Here is a 26,184-nt window from a genome sequence, read left to right on the forward strand (position 1 = left end):
ACACAAAGAGCTTGCCAGGCAGAGAAAAGTAAAATAAAATCCTGGGCATACATTATTAAGACTATTTTGGTAAAATTTCAGAACACTAATATTCAATAGAGCTCTATTGACAAAGAAAAAACAAGACCAATGTGATTCACTTCAAAACACTAAGAAAACTAAGCACTGGTCAAATAGAATTTTTAAATTTCCTGTTCAAATAAAATGAATAAAAGCAATAATCTCACCTGAACAAACGAATCTTCCTCTTTACAAAATCCTGAATCTTCCTGAAGCAAAAGAGGCTCGCTTTTCTCACAGCTCTCCTGGCTGATGAGCGTGTCCGCGTAGTTGGGCTGCGGGAAGATAAGGTGGCTCTTCCCTGAGTCCGCGGTGAGGGAGACCTCGTGGGAATAGGTCTGCAGGAAAGCCCGCACCCCGTCCACGCCCACGAAGTGCGAGGCCTGCACACCCACCACCCCGCCTCCTGAAGCCTGGAGCAGACGGGATGTGTGCCAGCGCCTCAGCCTGAGCGCCAACAAGATGATCACAAAGGCGAGAAAGACGCAGGAGATCGTGGCCAGCGCCACCACCAGGTACAGCGTGAGGCCTGAGGCGTCAGAATTGTGCGGAACCTCCAGGCTGCCCAGGTCTTCGAGGACCTCTGGGATGCTGTCAGCCACTGCTACTGTGAGTGTGACAGTGGCCGAGAGAGGGGGCTGGCCGTGGTCTTGGACAGCCACCACCAGGCTCTGCTTGAGCGCGTCTCTGTCCAGCAGCGCCCGCACAGTGCGCACCTCGCCCGTGTGCAGCCCCACCGCGAAGAGCCCCGGCTCGCTGGCCTTGAGCAGGCGGTAGGACAGCCAGGCGTTCTGGCCTGAGTCTCTGTCCACCGCCACCACCTTAGTCACCAGGTAGCCAGGCTCTGCGGAGCGGGGTGCCAGCTCCACGCCAGTGGAACCATCTGTGGGGAGCGATGGGTACAGGATCTCTGGAGCATTGTCGTTCTGGTCCAGCACAAACAGGCTCAGTGACACATTGCTACTGAGCGGTGGGTCCCCGCTGTCATGTGCAGTCACTCTCAATTGCAAGTCACGGAACTGCTCATAGTCGAACGAGTGCAAAGCATACAGGACGCCAGTGTCAGAGTTGATGGAGACATAGGAGGACAGAGGTGCCCCCTGGATGGTGTCTTCATCCAGGGAGTAGGTGACCCGGGCGTTCTCATCACTGTCTGGGTCGTGTGCAGTCACAGTGAAGATGGAAGCACCTCTGGGGTTGTTCTCAGGGACATAGACTGAGTAGGAGGAGTGGGGAAAGGAAGGTGGGTTGTCGTTGGTGTCTGCCACATGTAGGGAGATCAAAGTTTCTGTAGACAGAGGTGGCACTCCTTTGTCTGTGGCTATCACAGTTATGTTGTACAGCGACACCTGTTCTCGATCTAGAACTGCATTGGTCACTAATCGATAATAATTGTCTACTGATTTTTGCAGCTCAAATGGCAGACTTCTTGAGATGGAACATGTTACCAGGCCATTCAGTCCAGAGTCACGGTCATATACTTGAAAAAGAGCAATTACTGTTCCTGGAGGGGTACTTTCCATGACCGACTTGCTTCCGGATGTGACTACCACTTCTGGTACGTTATCATTCACATCCAAGACAGTAATTAAGACTTTTGCTCTGTCTTGTAGACCTGGCCGATCCCGGGCTTCAACATCCAACTCATAAAAGCTGCAGTCCTCATAGTCTAGATTCGCAGAAGTTGATATTTCTCCAGTGAAAACATTCAAGCAGAAAATCTTTGAGATCTTTTCTGTTATCCTCACAAAGGAATATGTTACTTCTGCATGGACTCCTTCGTCCTGGTCGGTGGCATTTACTGACAACAGTGACGTACCTATTGGCAGATCTTCGGGAACACTCACAAGGTAGATGGGCTGAGTAAACTCCGGAGCATGGTCATTGGCATCTAGGACAGTCACCAGAATTCGCACCACCCCTGAACGGACAGGGTCGCCGCCATCCATGGCAGTAAGAACCAAGCGGTGAGTGGACTCTCCCTCCCGGTCCAGAGCGCGCTCCAGCACCAGCTCTGGGTATTTGGGCCCATCGGAGTCACCTGGCACATCCACCGAGAAGTGACTGCTCCCGCTGAGCTTGAAGCCCTGAAGAGAGTTCATTCCCACATCTGGGTCAGAGACCTCCACTAGTGGAAAACGAGAGGATGGGGCTGCGTTTTCGAGAATTTTCACTTCCAATTCTTCCCTTAAGAATCTGGGTGTATTGTCATTAATGTCCACTATTTCCACTTCTACGGGATAAAGATTCAGTTTGTCCTCAATGAGGATGTTAAAACTCACCAGACAGCGCGCGCTCTGGGCGCAGAGCTCCTCCCGGTCTATCCTGCCCGCGGTCACCAGGCTGCCGCTTTGCGGATTGAGAGCAAAGAGCTGCGTCTTGCCTCTGGAGACGATGCGGCCTCCGCGCTCCGCCAGCTCCTGGGGCTCCAGTCCGAGATCTTTGGCGATGTTGCCCACGAAGGAGCCTTTGTCCAGCTCCTCAGGAATGGAGTAATGGATTGGTCCGGCCGGGACCCCGGCCCCCCACAGCGCCCTCTGCAGCACAAAGAGCAGGACTAACCCGCTGTGGCGCCAGCGCCTTTGCAGAGCCGCCATTGCTGGCTCCGCACTCACTCCCCCGGGGTTATGAGTAGGGGGAACAGGTTCGCATTGCTCTTGGGCTTCTCAGAATTAGAGTTCAAGGTCCATAAACAAGAAGAGATCCGATGCGAAGCGTTTTCGGCCAGAATTTTCGCGCAGCTGCGGGGGCTTTTTTGTCCGATCTGCTTTGCGCTTGGAGGATCTAACTGGAGTTCACAGTTTTCCTTACCCGGGTTAGTGAACAGCGACGCTTAGAGTCCTAACTTAATACTGCATCGTGCCTTTTCTTTTTCTTTTTCTTTCTTTTCCTTTTTCTTTTTCTTTTTCTTTTTTTGTGAAACCATCAGAGGACCTGAATTCTGCTAAATCTGCATAGATGGCACTCATAAAACTTATCTCCCCAAGAATAAGAAGCATTTGGAAAAATAAAAGAACTCATTTTAATAATTTTATATGCTCCCTTGAATTTACCATTCATTTTGGTGGTGACATCTCTTACAGCCTTGGAGAACAGAAATATTACACTTTTCTGCAAATCTTGAGTTATCACATCCCACCGTCATTTATATTTGTCCCATTTTCAATAAGGGAACCAACAGCCACAGACATATTTGAACCAATCCACTTCGTGACAGTTAAAGTGTTGCCATTTTAAAATTTCATTATCTATTTTAATTAACATATAGATTAAGAACTGCCCTAATTTAGCCAATACCTGTGTATACTTCTTAAAACATGCAAATGAAGTGAAAATATATGGGCTACAATGAAAAAAGTTTTATATTTATATTATATGTAAACCACAATTTAGGATTGACTGCATTGAAATTAAGAAAGCTGCTTAATTGTCTGGACTTATGTTTATATGTAGATAATGTGTCTCAATGAGAGTGTGGGGTACGAATGCATTAAAAATGTTACAGGATATATTGTTTTTGAATTAATAAAAATTTCAAGTCTATTGCAAGGTGACTTTGTATGAAAGAACAATTGCCACACAGAGAAGCAAACAAAGAATTTCAAACACCCTCCTTTATGTCCCCCAAAATCAATAAAACACAAAATCAAGATATATTTAGCCTGTATACATTTTACCTCTAAAATATTGAATTGAAACCTAATTATACTTATGGGACGAAAGGGTTTTGAAGTAACTCACCTGTTCCAAATTGACCGAATCAGAAGTCATTTGGGGATTATCATTACTGGTACTTTCAAACCAAGAGGCTTCATTACATAGAAGATCTTGTGGTGGAGCATTTTCAGGGTTTATATTGAGAAATTTAAACTCAGTCTTTGAGGAGTGTGAGGCAGCACATAAATTGTAGGAATAGGGCAGAGTCCCTTCGCAGTAGTTGGGGAAAACCCCAGGTCCAGTCTTGGAGCAGACACCACTAGTCTGAAAGCAACTCCAGGCAGTGGGGCCGGAGGAGTGTCTCAGGCTCACGGCCACCGCCAGAATCACCGCGAGGAGGAAGAGCACAGAGATCAAGGCCAAGGCCACCACCAGGTAAAACTGCAGCTCGGCCTGGGGGTCAGAGGGTGCTGGACGGTCGCTGAAATCGGGCAGAGCCTCTTGTAGGCTGTCAGCGAAGACCAGGAGCAGCGTGGCGGTGGCCGAGAGGGGCGGCTGTCCCTCATCACGCACAGCAACCAGCAGGCGCTGGCGGGCAGCGTCCCTGTCGCCCAAAGCTCTGGCCGTGCGCACCTCGCCCGTGCGCAGCCCCAGGCTGAACAGCCCCGGCTCGCTCGCCTGCAGCACGTGGTAGGACAGCCAGGCGTTGTGTCCAGAGTCAGCGTCCACTGCCACCACCTTGGTGACCAGGTAGCCTGGCTGCGCGGCGCGCGGCACCGTGTCGAAGAGCGCAGAGCCGTCGGGCCCCAGCGCGGGGTACAGCACCCGCGGCGCGTTGTCGTTGCGGTCGCCCACCAGCACGCGCAGGCTCACGTTGGCGCTGAGCGAGGGCGAGCCCTGGTCGCGGGCCTGCAGCGTCAGCTCGAAGGCGCGCAGCTGCTCGTGGTCGAAGGCGCGCTGCGCGAATACCACGCCGCTCTGCGCGCTCACCGACACGTAGGACGACAGCGCGCGGGGCTCCAGGTCGCTGGCCACGATGGAGTAGGCCACCTGGCCGTTGGGTCCCAGGTCGGGGTCGGAGGCGCTGACTTGGGCTATGGAGGCACCGGGTGGGTTGTTTTCTGCCACGTGGACCACATAAGAGGCCTGGTGGAAAACAGGAGCGTTGTCGTTGACATCAGCAATGTTCAAGGTGACACTTCTGTTGGAGGAGAGGGGAGGTTTGCCCTTGTCGGTGGCTGTGATGGTAATGTTGTATTCCTTAGTCTGCTCTCGATCTAGGGCTCCATTTGTCACCAACTTGTATGTGTTTTTTGTATCTTGAACTATTTTAAATGGGACGTTTCCATTTAGTTGGCATAGGATTTCCCCATTAAATCCAGAATCCAGATCATGTGTTTTGATCAGGGCAACAACAGTCCCCAGCTCTACATCTTCTTGTACATGTTTAGATTCAGAATCCAGGGTTATCTCAGGAGCATTGTCATTTTCATCCAAAATATCTATCTGTATTTTACAATGTGCTGTGTGACGTCCACCATCCTTTGCTTCCACCCCAATTGTGTAGCGCTCTCTCTCTTCAAAGTCCAGTCCTCCACTAGTGGAGAGTTCTCCTGTTTTACTGTTCAGCTGGAATAGATGTCTCACTGCCTTTTCAATGTTGATGAAAGTGTAGGTGATCTCCGCATTGATGCCCTCATCCAAGTCAGTGGCCATCACTCTTAGCACAGAGGAGCCAACTGGCAGGTTCTCTGGAACACTGACCCCATACACATCCTGGGTGAACACTGGGGGGTTATCATTTGCATCTGCCACAACCACTCTGATCTGGGTTGTGCAGCTTCTGGCAGGCTCACCCCCATCCACAGCGGTGAGGACAAGGTGGTGGCAGGACTGCTTTTCCCTGTCCAGGGGAGCCTTTACGACCAGTTCTGGATACCTACTGCCATCAGGGTTCTCCTTCTGGATCAAGGAGAAGTGTGGGTCGGGGCTGAGGTAGTACTGCTGCAGGGAATTGACCCCTACATCTGAGTCTTGTGCGGATTCCAAGGCAAAGGTGGCTCCAGTTAGGGCCAGTTCACTGATTTCCAGTTCAGTGATATTTCTGCTGAAGGTCGGTGAGTTGTCGTTGACATCCTGAATCACCACAGCTATATGAAAAAAGTTCAAAGGCTTTTCAGCAACCATTTCGAATTCCAGAACACACGTCGACTTCTTGCCACAAATCTGCTCTCGGTCTACGCGGTCGCTCACAAGTAAGTCCCCGTTCTCGGCGCTCACTGTAAAGAATTTCTTCTCGGCACTAACCCGCAGGTTCCGAGTTGGCAAATCTCTCACGCCAAGCCCCAGATCCTTGGCGAGGTTCCCCACCAGCGAGCCCCTGGCCAGCTCCTCCGGAATAGTGTAGCGGATGGGCTCCGGGAGCGCCGGGCAGAACAAAGGCAGCAGGAGGAGAAAATACATTCGCTTCCGCGCAGCGGGGCCTTGGGGTCCCCCGCCGTGTCCCATCCCGCTTTCTGAGCCTGTATCTTACCGATTCTGAAGAGCAGCGACCGCTAAACGATCCCAAGAGTTCTCTGAGCAAGAGCGACTCCTGGATTTGACCGGGCGGACAGGTCCTCTGATAGAGATCTCCGCTGCGAGGGTGGAGAGGGAGCGCAGTTTTCCGATTCCTCCCCTGACGGCGACTCCCCGGCGTCAGGAGGAGCTGACGCCGCGCTCAGCACTAGCCGACAGCGGCACCGCGCGTCTCGGCTGCAGAACTGCAGGAGCGGTTGCTAAATCAGCTCCAAATACCGAGCCGCCTGGAAGACAATTCCACTGTGTCCTGGTAGACACTCTTTCTTCCCTTTTTACAAGGATATAACATTTTAAATACTATGTCTTCGGTCTGGCTTTCATTTCTTTGAACATGAACTTTACTCATGCAAAGTAAGTGATTTTTACTGTCAAAGAGCAGAGGTACCTCGCTGAACATATTTATTGGCATAGTCGTGCATTTCGTTTCTTTGTCATAAAGTGGTCATAACAACATCTTCCCTGCTTACCTTAATAGAACTGAGGACCAAATAAAATAATATGTAGAAAATAGTACAAATGTAAGACAATGTTGGTGGTGGCAGACGGTAAATTCTTTAACAATTTGGTATGTATTGTTATTCCATTCTATTTTCTTTTCTCTTAACTTATAAAAGTAATAAATACCATAGCTTTTAGTTTTACCCTATGTTTCAATTTCTTCTATCGTTATCATCTTCTTCCCAAGATAATTGATAGATATCAAGGAGATTGGTTGCCTTTACAAAATAAGTGTGGTAAGAAGCAAGATACTCTATTTTCCTTATGTTCCAAGTGTCTACTTTTAATTAAATGACTATGATTTTTAAATTATTCTACTCATTTTATTTTATTACCATCATCTTTATTTGCATTGTTTCTTCTCAAGTATCTTAACAGTGGTGAGTTATCTGGATTATGGGGGTGAAGTATGAGTCCTTATGATTATATATCCCAAAGAGAGTAATCTATGTTGACCACTGTCCCTTGGTCCCAGGTTATAATCTAATCATTACCGGCACTCTTTCCTTGTCAATAAGCATGGCAATTTCCATGTTTCTGACAGATGTCTTACAGCTTCCATTCCATTTCCAAACTAGAAATATTCATAAAGAAAGTGTTTCAAATTTACATAATACACTGTCATTCTAAAATTTGACAAGTGTGTAGCAATGTCAAACTCAGAGAGGAATACTTACTATTAGAGCATCTTAAACTGCTCATTGTATTCAGGATTCTAGACAGAAACTCTTTGGCTTCTCTATACAAACATAAAAGACATTACTGACTCAAGACTTTGTTCCAAAACATGACTGAGCAAGTGCCTTTCCACCACTGTGTGAACACTTCAATTAGTAAAGGAAAGTTATCTTTTCAGAACACATATGAAACTAAAGATCCAAACATTTGAAAGATTATAGAGTATATATAATATATACACTCAGAGTGTGTGAATCAAGCATTTTATTATTTAAAGTATATGCAATATATACTCATAAAATTTAAGACCCATAGATCAGTATTTTTTTTTTAATCTATTAATTTAAAGTTGAAATGATTTTACAAACACAAATCTAAAGTCTATTGAAATTTATAAAGTCTATAGAAGTTTAAATGGTATTTTTCTATTGCATAAAAAAGTTAACTCAGGACACATACCCAACTCTATAACCTCTTTTTTAAAAAAATTCAAAAGTGAGTTTTTATGTAGAAGTGAATGATATCAGCATTTATCATACAGATTCTCTTGTTACTCTTTGGATGCATTCACTATTCAGTGAGTCTGTACATTTTACTTCGAGGTCAGAATTGTCCATATATAAATATAACTGGATCCCCTTCAAATAAATGCTTGAAAAGTATTTAAAAATAAAAACCAGTGGTCCTAGGTTCCCAAATGTATCAATAAACTTTTGATATGGTCAAGTAATGTATCCTACTATCCCATTAATAATACTTTACACACACACACACACACACCATTATTCATACTTTGTGGCTAATGTTCAAGTTGTTGAAAGCACAAAATTTGAAAGATTGAAAAATCTTTTTAAAAGAAGCTTCTGAAAATCATCTTTAGGAAATCAGATGCCAAAAGTGAATTGGGTAGTTCTTCCATTACACAACATATGCTCATGAAATTTGAGACCCATAGACCAGCATTTTATTAAGAAAAATCTATTAATTTAAGATAAACACGGCCCTGAGAAATGAGTTTTAAAATTTGAAACCATTTTAAAGTTGAGTTGATTTTCCAAACATAAATCTTAGACTCTGGTAATAAAGCAGAATTGTATGCAAACACTGAGGTAGATATTGATTCTGAAAAGTGAAAGGGTTACCTGTAACCAGAAAATGCCAGGTGTGTGGCATATTTGAATTTAATGACTGTAGCAGTATCTAAATCTTTGGAGATTTTATTTATTTATTTATTTATTTATTTATTTATTTATTTATTTATTATTTTTAATTCTCACCCCAGGATATTTTATCCATTGCTTTTCAGAGAGAGTAGAGGGAGAGATGATAGAGATAGAGATAAAGACGACAGATAGATAGATAGATGATAGATAGATAGATAGATAGATAGATAGATAGATAGATAGATAGATGATAGATGATAGATAGATAGATAGATAGATAGATAGATAGATAGATAGATAGATAGATAGAAAAGCATCTATGTGAGAGAGACACATTGATTGGTTGCCTTCACACTCCCCTGGACCAGGGCCGGGATCCAGCCTGCAACCGAGGTATATATGTCTTTGGCCGAAATTGAATCCAGGACCCTTCAGTCCAAGAGCCGATGCATGCTCTAACCACTGAGCAAAATCGGCTAGGGCTCTTTGGAGATTTTAAACTGCATCACAGAATAAAGCACAATTCTAAGGCCCCTCACTGATTTCTTCTCTCAAAGAATTGCCCTACATCCAATAATTTCATGGTTTAACCCAAACTTTCCAGATTTCAGGATGCCACAGACATTATCACCAATATAAGTTTAATCTTTTTTTCCTGATATTTCTCATGCAGAATTTTTCTGTGTTCTTCCAGTGATTTATCCAAATATGTAAATTATTTCCTTATGCAAACAGCAGATATGCTAACACACAATATCTTTTCTAAAACATATTTGCTATTGGTGTTTAGGCAAATATTCAAAAGAGAACAATATATCTAACAATTTGGACTAATCAAACAACTCATCTATTAAGATAATAACAATTCTGAGTATAAGAAAGTCTTTGAGTAAAGTGATTATGTTTTAAAGTACTTGTTTAAAAAATAATAAAGTACTAATTTCATGTAAGTCTATGGATATCAGCCAGATTTTCTAAAATGTCCACATATTGAAAAAATAAGACACTATATGCAAAATATAATTTGGAAATAAATGGAGAAAGCTAATCTCTAAATAAAGCAAATAATAACTCACTATTTACATAATTAACCTATTTGAATGCGGAAGAAAAATAACTGAGGAACAAATGAACAAAATGCTTCAAGCATCCCCACTGAAAACGAAAACTCACCTGAGCAACTTCTAGTTCTTCGTTTGCATTTATCTTCTCAGATATCAGAAGAGGCTCGCTTTTCTCACAGCTCTCCTGGCTGATGAGCGTGTCCGCGTAGTTGGGCTGCGGGAAGATCAGGTGGCTCTTCCCTGAGTCCGCGGTGAGGGAGACCTCGTGGGAATAGGTCTGCAGGAAAGCCCGCACCCCGTCCACGCCCACAAAGTGCGAGGCCTGCACGCCCGCCAACCCGCCTCCTGAAGCCTGGAGCAGGCGCGATGTGTGCCAGCGCCTCAGCCTGAGCGCCAGCAGGAAGATGACAAAGGCGAGAAAGACGCAGGAGACCGCGGCCACTGCCACCACCAGGTACAGCGTGAGGTCCGAGGCGTCAGGGCCTGCGGAGGGCTCAAGGCTACCCAAGTCAGCCAGGACATCTGGGATGCTGTCAGCCACGGCCACAGTGAGTGTGACAGTGGCCGAGAGAGGGGGCTGGCCGTGGTCTTGGACAGCCACCACCAGGCTCTGCTTGAGCGCGTCTCTGTCCAGCAGCGCCCGCGCAGTGCGCACCTCGCCCGTGTGCAGCCCCACCGCGAAGAGCCCCGGCTCGCTGGCCTTGAGCAGGCGGTAGGACAGCCAGGCGTTCTGGCCTGAGTCTCTGTCCACTGCCACCACCTTGGTCACCAGGTAGCCGGGCTCTGCGGAGCGGGGTGCCAGCTCCACGCCAGTGGAACCATCAGTGGGGAGCGAGGGGTACAGGATTTCAGGAGTGTTGTCATTCTGGTCCAACACAAACAGGCTCAGTGACACATTACTGCTAAGTGGAGGGTCTCCACTGTCGCTGGCTGTCACCCACAGCTGCAGGTCTCTAACCTGCTCATAGTCAAAAGAGCTCAGTGCGTACACAACTCCAGTGTCAGAGTTTATGGAGACATAGGAGGAGAGAGGAGTTCCCTGAAATGTGTCCTTGGCTAGAGAATAAGTGACCTGAGCATTGTTGCCACTGTCAGGGTCGTGGGCAGTCACAGAGAAGACTGAGATGCCTCTGGGGTTGTTTTCTGGAACGTAGGTGGAGTATGAGGTGTGAGAGAATATGGGAGGATTGTCATTGATGTCTGCCACTTTCAGGGAGATGTGGTTTTCTGTAGAGAGGGGTGGGTTTCCGCGGTCAATGACAGTTATTGTGATGTTATAATCTGAGACCTCTTCCCTGTCCAGCGTTTGCGTTGTCAATAAGTGATAGTAATTATCAACTGACTTTTCCAATTTAAAGGGCAAGTTCCTGGAGATAGAGCATGCGATCTCCCCATTCTCTCCAGAATCACCATCATGTACACTAAACAACGCAATTACAGTCCCAGGAAGACAATCTTCAGAGACAGAGCTGGCGAGGGAGGTGAGGATCATTTCCGGGACATTGTCATTCACGTCCTGCACTGTGACCACCACCTTAGCACTGGCGAGAAGAGCACCTCCATCCTGAGCTACCACTTCCATGAGGTAGAACTTGGATTCTTCGTAATCCAATGATCGCACTGTTGAAATTTCGCCGAGGTTGGGATCAAGCCGGAAAGTCTGTGAAACGCTGTCCTCTTCATTGCGAAAGGAGTAGGTCAGCTTCCCGTTCATTCCCTCATCTGGGTCCGTGGCGGTCAGTGTGAGCAGCCGAGTGCCCACGGGGACCCTCTCTGGAACGCTCACTCTGTACTCGGATCGGCTGAACCGGGGCGCGTTGTCGTTCGCATCCAGGACCGTCACGCGGATGTGCGTGGTGCTAGAGAGCACGGGGTCTCCGCCGTCCAAAGCTGTGAGAAGGAGGTCGTGACCCGCTACTTTCTCCCGGTCCAAGGGCTCTTCCAGGACCAGCTCCGGATATTTTTGTCCATCGCTTCCACTTTTCTCATCCAGAGAGAAGTGCGCGTTGGAGCTGAGCTGGTAGCTCTGGAGGGAGTTCACGCCCACGTCCGCATCTCGAGCGAAGGGAAGCACCAACCGCGTCCCTGTAGCTGCGTTTTCATTAATTTTTACTTTGACTTCTTCATCCCGGAAACGCGGGAAGTTATCATTAATATCGATTATCTCTACTTCTACTCCATAAATTTTCATTTTACTCTCAACCAAGATGTTAAAGCTCACCAGGCAGGGCGCGCTCTGGGCGCAGAGCTCCTCCCGGTCTATCCTGCCCGCGGTCACCAGGCTGCCGCTTCCCAGGTTCAGAGCAAAAAGCTGCGTCCTACCTCTGGAGACGATGCGGACTCCGCGCTCCGCCAGCTCCTGAGGCTCCAGCCCGAGATCTTTGGCGATGTTGCCCACGAAGGAGCCTTTGTCCAGCTCCTCCCGCACCGAGTAGCGGATCTGCCCGGCTCTGGCTCCCCGCTGCGTCCCCAAGAACAGAAAGAGCAGGAGCAGCTGTGTGCAGCCCCAGCCCTTCAGTGGGTCCGCCATTGCCTTCTCTCTGATCAGTTTCTCTTAGTCCTGGTTCAGCCTGCTATTTCCCTATTTCTTTAAAGCCAAAGGGTGCGCATTCCTTGCTGGAAATGGGAGAGGAGCGCGGGTGAAAGGCTTTTCCCGGGAGCTTGTCTGGTCCGTGCGAGTTTAGTGCGGAAGGAGCCCAGAGTCGGGTCGCAGCAGCAGCAGCTTCCTTCCCACTTTGGTGAACAGCGACGCTCAGAGGCCTAACCGGTTACTACACCAATTCATTTTTATTTCAGAAGTATTTAATTATATTTTATTTCTAATATTTTTGCTGTATCCTTCACATATTACTGAGTGATATTGTTTATATTGAATTAAGGTTTAATTTTGAAATAGCAAGACCCACAAATCCCTGAAATCAATATAATTATTAGATTATTTTTACTTTAGAAAAGTTTTATTTAATGTGTCATTGAGCCCATGTCCTTTATTTACTTCTTACCTAAATTGAGTCCATTAAATTAGAACATTGTAATTATTACTTTTGTAGGTTTTAAGATTTCATCTTTGTATTACGATATATTTATGAAAATGTGCCCATTTGTAGATTAACAATGCCAAGGAAACAACTCTAGCTCTCAATGCACTTTTGATAAAAGGCCCACTGATTCATGCAAATTGTATTAGGTGTCATATATGCAGAAAGAATTAAGGGTTCATTTTGTTACTTGTAAGGTCTTTGAGAAAGTTTCCTGTTTTTCACACTAAAAATATGGCAGCTACACTATATTAGACTGAGAGTTTGAGTTGGGTTAGCTATGCATTACTTATATTTTCCTATTACCATGTCTAAATTGGAGTTGGACATTATACAGTGACTGTATGGGGGGAAATCCTATAGTGACTTTAGGGCTTTAGTTCATCACCAATGCAGAAAAATATGTCTATAACTTAACAGTGAGCGGGTATCCAGTGGACTTTCTATGTTGAGACAGATATTTAATGTTATCAAGTTTATATGGTAGCAAAACCTATGGTAGCAAAACCTCAAGTTTATATGGTAGCAAAAGTCTGTCCCACCCATGCTCTGCTGTTGACAAGCCATGGCATTGGAGAACATTCTTCCTTTCTTTGGTGCTCAGTTTCCCCACACTAGTAAGATGGGGAGCTCTTTTTATTCTTAAGTACTAGAATTTGAACAGCAAGTAAAACTGAAATTGGAATATTAAAAGCCCTGAATGTGAAATAAATAATTTAAGATGTCAAGAGTAATAAATCTTCAGAGGGAAGAATTGTAAAGATGAGGAAAAGTATTTCAAGAGTAAAAGCCTTGTAATTATGAACAAATAAATCCCACACATTAAATAGAAAACCACATCAAGATTTAGTTAGATAAAATTAAGATAATTAGGGCAGGAAATTGCCTAAATTCAATCCACAAGACAAATATGAAATGCAGACTCCTATCTCAGATAGGTGATTTGTTAAGAAACATAAGAACCCAAAGTGAAAATAATTAAATTAAAACTCACCTTTAAAATAGTATCAGAGGCAAATGAGCCCTCAGCATCTCCGTGATTTGTAGTTGGTACCCAAGAGGCATCGTCGCAGAGGAGATCCCGAGGGGGAGCCACTTCCGGGGTTACATTGAGGAAATTAAACTCTGTCTTAGCTGATTGTGAGGCAACACACAGATTATAGGAATAGGGCAAAGTCCCCTCACTGTAATTGGGAAGAGTAGCAGGTCCAGACTTAGAACTGAGACCAGGCTGAAAGCAGCCCCAGGTGGTGGGGCTGGAGGAGCGTCGCAGGCGCAGGGCCACCGCCAGAATCACCGCGAGGAGGAAGAGCACAGAGATCAAGGCCAAGGCCACCACCAGGTAAAACTGCAGCTCGGCCTGGGGGTCAGAGGGTGCTGGACGGTCACTGAGATCGGGCAGCGCCTCTTGTAGGCTGTCAGCGAAGACCAGGAGCAGCGTGGCGGTGGCCGAGAGGGGCGGCTGTCCCCCATCACGCACAGCGACCAGCAGGCGCTGGCGGGCAGCGTCCCTGTCGCCCAAAGCTCTGGCCGTCCGCACCTCGCCCGTGCGCAGCCCCAGGCTGAACAGCCCCGGCTCGCTCGCCTGCAGCACGTGGTAGGACAGCCAGGCGTTGTGTCCAGAGTCAGCGTCCACCGCCACCACCTTGGTGACCAGGTAGCCTGGCTGCGCGGCGCGCGGCACCGTGTCGAAGAGCGCAGAGCCGTCGGGCCCCAGCGCGGGGTACAGCACCCGCGGCGCGTTGTCGTTGCGGTCGCCCACCAGCACGCGCAGGCTCACGTTGGCGCTGAGCGAGGGCGAGCCCTGGTCGCGGGCCTGCAGCGTCAGCTCGAAGGCGCGCAGCTGCTCGTGGTCGAAGGCGCGCTGCGCGAACACCACGCCGCTCTGCGCGCTCACCGACACGTAGGACGACAGCGCGCGGGGCTCCAGGTCGCTGGCCACGATGGAGTAGGCCACCTGGCCGTTGGGTCCCAGGTCGGGGTCGGAGGCGCTGACTTGGGCTATGGAGACCCCGGGAGGGTTGTTTTCTGGCACGTGGACCAGGTAGGCTGACTGTTGGAAAACCGGAGCGTTGTCGTTGACGTCGGTGATGTGCAGGGTGATGGTGGTGCTGGAGGAGAGGGGCGGCTTGCCCCTGTCGGTGGCCATTATAGTGACGTTGTATTCAGGGATCGCCTCCCGGTTCAGAGCCCCGTCTGTCACTAGCTTGTAATAGTTCTTTGAGTAAGATTTCAATGTAAACTCTGTCTTTCCCAGTATGCGGCAGTGAACTTCTCCATTTTCTCCAGAGTCCCTATCTCTTGTCTTTATCAAGGCGACCACTGTTCCTGGTGGTGAATCCTCTGAAAGGGGAGTAAACACTGAGGTCACAACCACTTCAGGTGCACAATCGTTCTCGTCGAGGATGTCGACTTGGATGCTGCAATGGGCTGCTAGATCTCCAGGATCTTTGGCTTCTATACCGAGAGTGTAACTATTAGCCATTTCGAAATCAAAATGATCCTTTGTTGTGATTTCTCCTGTTCTTTTATCTAAGTTAAAAAACTGTTCCACTTGCTCGTCCACGTTATGAAAGGCGTAGGTGACCTGCGCATTAATGCCCTCGTCCTGGTCGGTGGCCGTCACTTGAAGCACGGAGGAGCCTGGGGCCACGCCCTCCTTCAGGCTGACCCTGTACACGTCTTGGCTGAACACCGGGGGATTATCATTGGCATCGGTGACTTGGATCTGGATTTGGGTGGTGCCACTTAGGGGTGGGTCTCCACCATCCACAGCTGTGAGGACCAGTTGATGGAAATTCTGCTCTTCTCTGTCCAGAGAGTGTTTCAGAATCAGCTCGGGATATTTACGTCCGTCTGGAGTCTGTTTCTCTGCGAGATCAAAGTACTGATTGTCATTCAGGTGATATCTTTGCAGGGAATTAGGACCAGCGTCCAAATCCAGGGCCGGGTCTAGTGGAAATGTTTTACCTGGCTTAGTGGATTCCACAATTTTTAAATCAATCTTACTCTGTTTGAATAATGGACTATTGTCATTTATATCCTGCACTACTACTGCTACGTGGAAAATATTCAGTGGCTTTTCAGTGACAGCATCAAAATCCAGAATACACAGAGGCTTCTTTCCGCAAATCTGCTCTCGGTCTATTCTGTCGCTTACAAGTAAGTCCCCGCTGTCAGGGGCTACAGTGAAATACTCCTTCTCTGCGCTAACCCGCAGCCTCCGGGCCGGCAAGTCCCGGACTCCGAGCCCCAGGTCCTTGGCGAGGTTTCCCACCACCGAGTTCTTGGCCAGCTCCTCGGGCACTGAATAGCGGATTTGGTCCGGGAGGGCCCCGCGGAACAGAGACAGCAGGAAGGGCAACAACAGTACCTGGCGCCGCCGCGCCGCGCCGCTCCCCGCGCGCGGCCTCATCGTGGCTCCCTCCGCTGCGGCTCGGCGGCTCGGCCCCGGCAGAAATAAGCCCTCCGTGGACGGCAAAAATCCGGGGAGGGGGCTTTCCGGCTTCTGTTTTTGTAACCGGATCTACTGGCTGCCTCCGTGCGGTCGGTTTGAGCAGGAAGTTACCCTCCGAGAGGCTCCCAAGTGCGGCTCCCAGATCTTTTTGCTCTTCTTTTGACCTACAGCGACGCCCAGGGGTTTTTCCGTGAAACTGCTCCAAGGGCCTGTAAATGTTTTGCAAGGAACTTTTTTGCTCTTGCGGATTTAGAGTGTGTTTGTTTAAATAGCTGTATATTCACATAGTTCCAAATTAAAAAGGTATATACAGCATGTTCCATAGACTCTCCCTCTTTGCTTTCAACAACACATTTCTCCCGGGAGAAAGGAGTGTTCCTTTTTTTATGGACTATTCCACAGATGTGTTTTGTATAGTGAAGCAGAATTTTATAAATGTCCTCCCCTGCTTTCATACACGTATGGAAGTATATGTATGAAATTTTTTGAAGTCTGCACACTTACCTTTTATTTCTTTGTCTATTTTAACTAATGATCCCAATGATCATGATGTGAGAGCAGGTTGTTTCCAAAGTGAAGATCTAAGAGAGCCATCCTCTACCATGTGTCAATCAAATTACTTCAAGGCTTCGACTTGGTCGTCTTTGTTGGACTCTGGAGCCACTTTCTTTGCTTTTTGGACTTAGCTCTTTGGTTTAGAAGGAAGAGAGACAATATGCCATGCTCTGCAGCTTGCTTTGTTTACTCACTATATCTTGAAGATCATTTCATATCAGTACTTAAAGAGGTTTCCCATTTATTTCTTACAGCTATGTAGCAGCCCACCATATGGTTGTACAAACATTTATTTAACCAGAAATATTTTCTAAAATAAATCCAGTACCCATTCAAACAAAATCTATTTTCCACATGCTATTAGGTTATAAGTGATCTACTGCTGCTCTCCTAGTCATTTAAAATATGTACTATTCTGATTCTGGAATGTATTCCTAATACCACCATCCAAATATGTTTGACGCAGTTTGAGGCCAATTGATATTTCCAAATGATATTTTAAAGCTTCAGTATTGCAAATAATCTCTCCTCTGATATGATTGCTCTCTCAATATTTACTTGTTACTTCCTCTTTCCTCTCCTCATGTCAGCTGGTTGTATCGTATCACATTTTTATTTGTTCTGCGTCTTGAACCACAACTTCCACGAAGACAAAAACACCTAGAAACTGAAACTCTCCTTCTTAAGTTGAATTGAGACATAGTCCACAATCTATTGCTACAACTTCCAGGTATCCAAATGCTACTACTTTGTGTATTTCTAGACATTCCTGGATTCCAAATTAGCTAAAAGAACTACATGAAGGCATAAGGAACAAAAGCTGCACATCCCTTGCACACAAAGCATTTCCCCCTGTATCAAATCATTGCAGAGCAATTAAGTGACAGGGCTGCCTGAGGGCAATTTGCAGGGACAGGGATGAGGCCTACTTACTAAGTAGCACAAATCATATCAGTTCAGGCATCAAGTTACCTGACTTTTATAAGAGGCTCCCATGATAAAAAGGGAAAGATTTTTCAAAGTTCTGTTTCCTTAGAAATAGAGAAAGGTCTCATAGTGATGCTATAATAGGTAATTTAGATATTATTAAAATGAATCCTACAACCTAATGAAATCAGTGAAATAAAATGGGCAATATTTTTGTTAATTACAGATGTGCACCAAAGGAATCACACATAGTCACTGCTAGTACAGCTCGGAAACTGCAACAACAAAATATTTAAAATATGCCAGTCCAACTGAGAAGCTATCACTGTTAAAGTTATATCTAAATGTTAAATAGTTCCCCCAGTATTTATAAACTGCCATGGTTCAATTATATTGGAAAATACCCTTTCAAATAAAAAACATAAAATTCAAGCACAATATACCAGGGTGTAAAAAGAGGAAATTAAAATACTCAGCCCAGACACAACAATAACTTCATAAGAGAGAATGCTTGAATGTGAATTTTCACAACTGCCTTCTATTTTGCACTTTGATACCCAAGGAAATAACTAGTTAGGTCGATAACTAAGACTTAAAGGAAAATGGTATTTAAAGAAGTGAGACAGAGATATAAAATTAAGAAACTGTTGCTAAAACTATTATTGGATGAAGGCTACAAAGGATAAGTTAAAAACAAAACAAAAACCTTTTAGGCGCAGAAACCATTATTAATCATCATTGAAGGGGCATCTTCCCCTCCCCTGTAAAGCAGTAGAATATTTTAAAAAGCATTTTTACGTGATTTGGCATGCATCTTATACCATCAGAGCTTATACACTCAAAGACACCGCTGCCTGCCTATGTTTCAGTGTGGCAAGACTGACTTACCTGGGGAAGACCGGGATCTCCTTTTGTTTCAAGTAAATCCTGAGTTATCAAGAGAGGCTCGCTTTTCTCACAGCTCTCCTGGCTGATGAGCATGTCCGCGTAGTTGGGCTGCGGGAAGATCAGGTGGCTCTGCCGCGAGTCCGCGGTGAGGGAGACCTCGTGGGAATAGGTCTGCAGGAAAGCCCGCACCCCGTCCACGCCCACGAAGTGCGAGGCCTGCACGCCCACCAACCCGCCTCCCGAAGCCTGGAGCAGGCGCGATGTGTGCCAGCGCCTCAGCCTGAGCGCCAGCAGGAAGATGACAAAGGCGAGAAAGACGCAGGAGACCGCGGCCACTGCCACCACCAGGTACAGTGTGAGGTCCGAGGCCTCCGGGGTCGAAGCGATCTCAAGACTGCCCAAGTCAGCCAACACATCTGGGATGCTGTCAGCCACGGCCACAGTGAGTGTGACAGTGGCCGAGAGAGGGGGCTGGCCGTGGTCTTGGACAGCCACCACCAGGCTCTGCTTGAGCGCGTCTCTGTCCAGCAGCGCCCGCGCAGTGCGCACCTCGCCCGTGTGCAGCCCCACCGCGAAGAGCCCCGGCTCGCTGGCCTTGAGCAGGCGGTAGGACAGCCAGGCGTTCTGGCCTGAGTCTCTGTCCACCGCCACCACCTTGGTCACCAGGTAGCCGGGCTCTGCGGAGCGGGGCGCCAGCTCTACCCCGGTGGAACCATCAGTGGGGAGAGAGGGGTACAGGATCTCCGGTGCATTGTCGTTCTGATCCAGAACAAACAAGCTTAGAGACACGTTGCTACTGAGTGGAGGGTCCCCGCTGTCGCTGGCTGTTACCAGTAGTTGTAGGTCTCTAACCTGCTCATAGTCGAAGGAGCGCAGTGCATACAGGACACCGGTATCAGAGTTGATAGAGACATAGGAGGAGAGAGGCTCCCCCTGGAGTGTGCCCTCAGCCAGGGAGTAGGTGACTCTGGCATTCTCCATGCTGTCAGGGTCCTGGGCGGTCACGGATAAAATGGAGGCTCCTCTGGGGTTGTTTTCAGGTAGGTAGGCAGAGTAAGCAGCATGAGGGAAGGCAGGGGGGTTGTCATTGATGTCGGCCACCTTCAGTGAGATGTGGGCTTCTGTAGACAGTGGTGGAGTTCCATGGTCCGTGGCCGTGATCGTGATGCTATAGTCAGAGGTTTCTTCCCTATCCAGAGCTCTGTGTGTCAGCAGCCGATAATAATTTCCGTAGGTCTTTTCAAGCGTGAAGGGCAGATTATTTGGAACAGAACAGGTGACAAGGCCATTCTCTCCTGAATCACTATCATGCACATTGAAAAGGGCAATTACAGTGCCTGGGGAAGAAGTCTCTAGGATAGAGCTGGTGAGAGATGTAACCATGACTTCTGGAGCATTGTCATTTACATCCAGAACTGTCACCAGCACCTTACTTCTGGCTCGGAGACCAGGACCATCGTGAGCTTCTACATCTATATCGTAGAATCCGGAGTCCTCATAATCTAGATCTTCCAGTATTGTTATGTCCCCAGTCACAGGATTCAACTGGAAGAGCTGGGATATTTTATCTCTTACTTTCCGGAAAGAATATGTCACTTCTCCGTTGGCTCCTTCATCTGGGTCAGTGGCTTTCACCGTGAGGATGCGGGAGCCCACCGGCACGTTCTCGCGGACGCTCACGTGGTACTCGGGCTGAGTGAATAGGGGGGCATTGTCGTTGGTATCCACAAGTGCCACGTGAATCCTGGTAGTGCCAGAGTGAGCCGGGTCGCCTCCGTCGAAGGCGGTGAGAAGCAGGTGGTGGACCGCCTGTTCCTCGCGGTCCAGGGCGCGCGCCAGCACCAGCTCGGGGTACTTTATCCCGTCCGCTCCGCTCTGCACGTCCAGGGAGAAGTGAGCGCTCGAGCTGAGCTGGTAGCCCTGCAGGGAGTTTGCCCCTACATCCGGATCAAAAGCTTCAGGAAGAGGGAATCTTGTCCCAGGATTTTCACTTTCAGCGACTTTTATTTCCCTTTGCTCTGTCCCAAAGTTGGGCGCGTTATCATTCACATCGATTATTTCCACCTCTACTCCAAATATCTTCATGTTGTCCTCCAGGAGAATCTCCAGGCTTACCACACACTTTGGAGATCTGTCGCAGAGCTCCTCCCGGTCGATCCTGCCCGCGGTCACCAGGCTGCCGCTCCGCGCGCTCAGAGCGAAGAGCTGCGTCCTGCTCCTGGAGACGATGCGTACCCCGCGCTCCGCCAGCTCCCGGGGCTCCAGCCCCAGGTCCTTGGCGATGTCGCCCACGAAGGAGCCTGCCTCCAGCTCCTCAGGCACCGAGTAGCGGATCTCTTCGGCTCGGATTTCCCACAGGGCACCCAGGAGAAGGCAAATCCCAAACAGCCGGCTGCAGTCTGGACAACAGGGAGGAGCCGCCATTGCAGCGCCGCCGCGCAGAAAGGTGCGCTCAGGTTTTCCCTCGGTGGAGGCCTGAGGAGCCCCAGGATCTTCACGGTCCAAGACACTGTATTTTCCCCGCCAGCTGTTGAAGCTCTGGGGTCCACTTTGGAGGTTTTGTAAAGCCCCTGGGTCAGTGCTGTGTGATGCGGAAATCTCGAGGCTCGGCTTAAATTCCTGGTTGGCTTTTCCCCGATAGGTGGACAGCGACACCCAGAGTCCCGACCTGGTATTGCAGCCTGTTCTTGGTAAAGCTTCACCTGCGCGTGTACTTTGTTTCCTGATCCTATTTCTCCCAAAAGAATCAAGGTCAAACTCCCATTGTTTCATTTGCAATGAAAATAAACACTCGAAAGCTTCCTGTACAATAAGCCTTATAAAGTAATTAATTTTTCAGAGAATATATTATTTTTTTTTTTACTAAGAATTTTTTTTTATCTCTTTTAAGTTTTTGCATTATTTATTCACATAGTCCATTTTCAGGACAGTGTATTGTGTAAGAGACACATTTGTCCATCCTGGAAACAAAAATGGGCTTGAATAATGGGAAAATAGGTGAAAAGCCAGTGTCCGGGGAGTTGAAAATCTGGGCTCTAGTCACAACCTATGCAGAAACAAGTTTCCTCACTTGAATGGATCTTTTAGAATCTGGGGCACCTTTTTAGTTCCTTTGTAAGAAACTATCTACTGTTCAAGAGCTGGTCTTATGCCTGTGTCAATGGGATTAGCAAATATAGTGATAGGTTTGGGAAGAGAATTTGCTCATTAATTTTCTAGACTGAAGTTTCTAGGCCAAGGGCTGTGTGTGACTATCACCCTCACAATGTGTCCTCAAACTCTAGAGCACCGCCTCTCATAGAGTACGCAGCAAGTAGTTCTTCAGTGTTTAATGAATGAGTCACGAGTGCAACAGCGAAACCCAAAACAATGGATAAATAACTCTGATCTTAAAAACAATGAAAAAGATAAGAAGACAGAAGCACTGTAAAGAGCAGACAATATTTCAGTGACCTTTTTTTCACATAAGGACCCATCCAGAAGGCACTATTTTACCATTATTTCTAAGTTTACTTTAACTTTGATTTTAGAAATAACCAATGAAAGGAAACATTTTAATAGTTGTATATATATTGTCATTGCATATTTCATAGTTTTCTCTTTCAAGGAAACTTAGAGTAATTTACTAATTTGAGAAAACTTGAGATAAAGCAGCAAGTACCCAGTTCTTTAGGTTATTCCTCACGTAATAATTAATTTCTAGAAATTACTCATAAAGTTTAACCAGACACAAAAGTCCATCAGCTATGCAGAGTTTTTAAATCTTCAGTCTTTGTAGAGTAGATTAAAGGTATTTTTCACAGTTCTCAAAGGACCCACAAATTGCTGGGGACTGGGAGGGGAAATGAGATATTTTTTAAAAATTGACTCTTCTCAGAAACCTCTACCAAAAAACGAAATATGGAAAAGGCTTTATATACAAAACTGTTCATTACATTTCTTATTATAATAGCGACAAAGCCGAATGGGTATAAAAATAAATTATTAAGGAAGGATTAAGAAAATTATTCTTGAATGAGATTATGAAATGGGACAAAGCTGACCCAAAGGTAGTGATTCAGATGTAAGATCTGACGGTCTTTGCTACCTGTGATAAGGCGAAGAAGTGCTAAGAGACTTAAGGATTGGAAAGCTATATTAAAAATACACATTGCACCCCGGCCAGTGTGGCTCAGTTGGTTGAGCACCCTCCCCTGTACCGAAAGATTGTTGGTTTGGTTCTGGGTCAGGGCACATACCCAGGTTGTGGGTTCGATCCCTGGTCTGGTGCATACAGGAGGCAACCTATGGATGTTTCCCTCTCACATCAATGTTTCTCTCTCTCCCTCTCCCTTTCTGTCTCTCTCAAATCAATAAAAGCATATTTTAAAAATAAAAAATACACTGCAGCAATATATATATATATATATTGCAGCCAGATATATTTATATAACTAAGATGTGTTTGATGAGATAAACATAAAATTTAACTTAGGCAGAAAAAACTACCAGTACATTTATAAAGAGTAAAGCTTGAAACAAATAGTATCACACATCAACCAAGAAAGGGTAGTGCTATTGCTAAAAGTAGTGACAGCCAAGAAGAGCTCCCTTTAGCAAGATTTGCTGACTGCACAGAAACACCAACCACACAGCTTGAGAAGTAGTAATCAGGCAACTGCCAAGAGTACTGAGCACTCAAGGGTCCCTCCCCACCCAGCCAGTGCACCCCCTCTTCCACTCCCACTACTAGAACTCTGAACAACGGCCGGCCGAAACTCACTGCGCACGCTGAGAATCAAGTACAATATGTACACTTTAAGTAGGTTTGCACAAACTCACGTGGGAGGAAAAAGAAGAGTCATAAGCGATTTGGGGGTCTTCGTTATTGGCACATATATCCGCAGAAGGATCTTCGCACAGGAGGTCCCGAGGGGGAGGGGGAGCCACTTCCGGGGTCAGGTTAGAAAAGTTAAATTTGGTCATTGCTGAACTCGAGGCAACGCACAGATTGTAGGAATAGGGCAAAGTCCCCTCACCGCAGTTAGTGGGAACCACGGGGCCAGTCTTGGAGCAGAGACCAGGCTGAAAGCAGCCCCAGGCGGTGGGGCCGGAGGAGCGTCGCAGGCGCAGGGCCACCGCCAGAATCACCGCGAGGAGGAAGAGCACGGAGATCAAGGCCAAGGCCACCACCAGGTAAAACTGCAGCTCGGCCTGGGGGTCAGAAGGTTCTGGACGGTCACTGAGATCGGGCAGAGCCTCTTGTAGGCTGTCAGCGAAGACCAGGAGCAGCGTGGCTGTGGCCGAGAGGGGCGGCTGTCCCCCATCACGCACAGCGACCAGCAGGCGCTGGCGGGCAGCGTCCCTGTCGCCCAAAGCTCTGGCCGTGCGCACCTCGCCCGTGCGCAGCCCCAGGCTGAACAGCCCCGGCTCGCTCGCCTGCAGCACGTGGTAGGACAGCCAGGCGTTGTGTCCAGAGTCAGCGTCCACCGCCACCACCTTGGTGACCAGGTAGCCTGGCTGCGCGGCGCGCGGCACCGTGTCGAAGAGCGCAGAGCCGTCGGGCCCCAGCGCGGGGTACAGCACCCGCGGCGCGTTGTCGTTGCGGTCGCCCACCAGCACGCGCAGGCTCACGTTGGCGCTGAGCGAGGGCGAGCCCTGGTCGCGGGCCTGCAGCGTCAGCTCGAAGGCGCGCAGCTGCTCGTGGTCGAAGGCGCGCTGCGCGAACACCACGCCGCTCTGCGCGCTCACCGACACGTAGGACGACAGCGCGCGGGGCTCCAGGTCGCTGGCCACGATGGAGTAGGCCACCTGGCCGTTGGGTCCCAGGTCGGGGTCGGAGGCGCTGACCTGCGCTATGGAGGCACCCGGTGGGTTGTTCTCGGCCACGTGGACCACGTAGGAGGCCTGGTGGAAAACTGGAGCGTTGTCGTTGATGTCACCGATGTGTAGGGTGATGCTTGTACTGGATGATAGGGATGGCTTGCCCTTGTCGGTAGCTGTGACGGTGACATTGTACTCTGCTATTTGCTCCCGGTCTAAAGCTCTGTCAATCACCAGCTTGTAATAATTCTTGGAGGTGGATTCTAATTTGAAGGGAATTTCTTCCTGAATATAGCATGTCACCAAACCGTTTTGCCCAGAATCCTGGTCTCGCACTTTAATGAGGGCAATTACAGTTCCAAGTTCTGAGTCCTCCAGAATCTTGTTAGAAAAGGACATGAATGTCACCTCTGGGGCATTGTCATTCTCATCGACAATTTCAATATGAACACTGCAGTGAGCTGTGTGCACTCCTCCATCCTTGGCTTCTACAGACAACATATACATACTTGTCTCTTCAAAGTCCAAGGTGCCATTTGTTGTGATGTCACCGGTATTTGGATTGAGACTGAAGAGGAGGCTGGTGCTTGCTGGGGCGTTGAGGAAGGCGTAGGTGATCTGTGCATTAGTACCCTCATCCTGGTCAGTGGCCTTCACACGCAGTACAAAGGTTCCCTGGGGCTTGTTTTCTTGGAGTCTAACTCTGTATGTGTCCTGGCTGAACACTGGAGCATTATCATTAGCATCGGTGACCAAGATCTGGATCTGGGTGGTGCCACTTAGAGGAGGGTCCCCTCCATCTATGGCAGTGAGGATTAAGCGGTGGGAGCTCTGCTGTTCTCTGTCCAGAGGTTTTTCCAGCAGTAATTCTGGGTATTTACTTCCATCGGGACTTTCCTTCGTTGACAGAGAGAAGTGCTCATTGGGGTTGATGGTGTAAACCTTCAGTGAGTTACTTTCTACATCTGCATCTTGTGCAGAATCCAGTGGGAATTTTACCCCTGGTAAGGCTGACTCACAGATCTCTAAGTCAATGCCTTTTGCAATGAAACGTGGTGCGTTGTCGTTAATGTCTTGGATTGCAACAATCACGTGGAACACATGCATGGGGTTTTCAGCGACCATTTCAAATTCCAGCGCACACTCAGATTTCCTCCCACAAATCTTCTCTCGGTCGATCCTACCACTCACTAACAAATCCCCACTCTCCGCACTCACGCTGAAAAATTCCTCTGCACTAACCCGCAGTTTTCGAGCTGACATCTCCTGGACACTGAGCCTCAGATCCTTGGCAAGGTTCCCCACCCTCGATCCCTTGGCCAGCTCCTCTGGAATCACGTATTGGATCTGCTGGGAAATGGCCCCGCACAACAAAGACAGCGAGAAGAGAAACAGTACCTGGCTTTTCATCGTTTCAGCTTGCCTGGAGCTCGCTTGCGTTTCTTGAACTCAGTGGAGAAGCTTCTTCTTAAGATGTCTCCGGGATGTTTTAAAAATCAAATGACAGCACCCTGGACATGTGGGGCTTGAGGGTAGGACTTGCTAGGCGCTTGCGGGCCGCAGGGGCGGCTTCCCGGCTCTGCAGCGCGCAGGACGAGCCGGAGGCGCGGCGCCGGCAGCTGGGCGGGCCGCAGAACCCCTTTCTTCCCTTTGGTCAACAGCGGCGCCCGGAGGCTGCCTGGGAAAACTGCATATGCCTAGCTATTCATCCTCAAAGGGGAAGCTCTCAATCTGAGCGCTTTGTCTTTTTATTTGTCGGAAATAATCAAATATTCAAGTTTTCTCTTTAAATGTGACTTTTTCTAGTGTGTTTTTTTT

General features: G+C 47.8%; 1 protein-coding gene across 8 annotated transcripts in view; it reads right to left on the reverse strand.

Moving 5' to 3' along the window:
* The window catches only part of LOC107531512 (protocadherin gamma-C4), a 146,226-nt gene that overhangs the window by 110,497 nt on the left and 9,545 nt on the right, over window positions 1-26,184 (reverse strand). Inside the window, exon 1 of one of the 8 annotated variants that reach the window (XM_087816313.1) lies at window positions 23,386-25,849. The exons of 2 other annotated variants lie outside the window; for them this stretch is intronic. In XM_087816313.1, coding sequence (XP_087672439.1) covers window positions 23,386-25,776 — 2,391 coding nt within the window. In that variant the 5' untranslated portion in view covers window positions 25,777-25,849. 5 more of the 8 variants (XM_016205585.2, XM_087816307.1, XM_087816309.1 and 2 more) reach the window with 5 other exon arrangements.

This window comes from Miniopterus natalensis, chromosome 4 (genome assembly GCF_054644295.1).
Source record: "Miniopterus natalensis isolate mMinNat1 chromosome 4, mMinNat1.hap1, whole genome shotgun sequence".
Classification (NCBI taxonomy): domain Eukaryota; kingdom Metazoa; phylum Chordata; class Mammalia; order Chiroptera; family Miniopteridae; genus Miniopterus; species Miniopterus natalensis.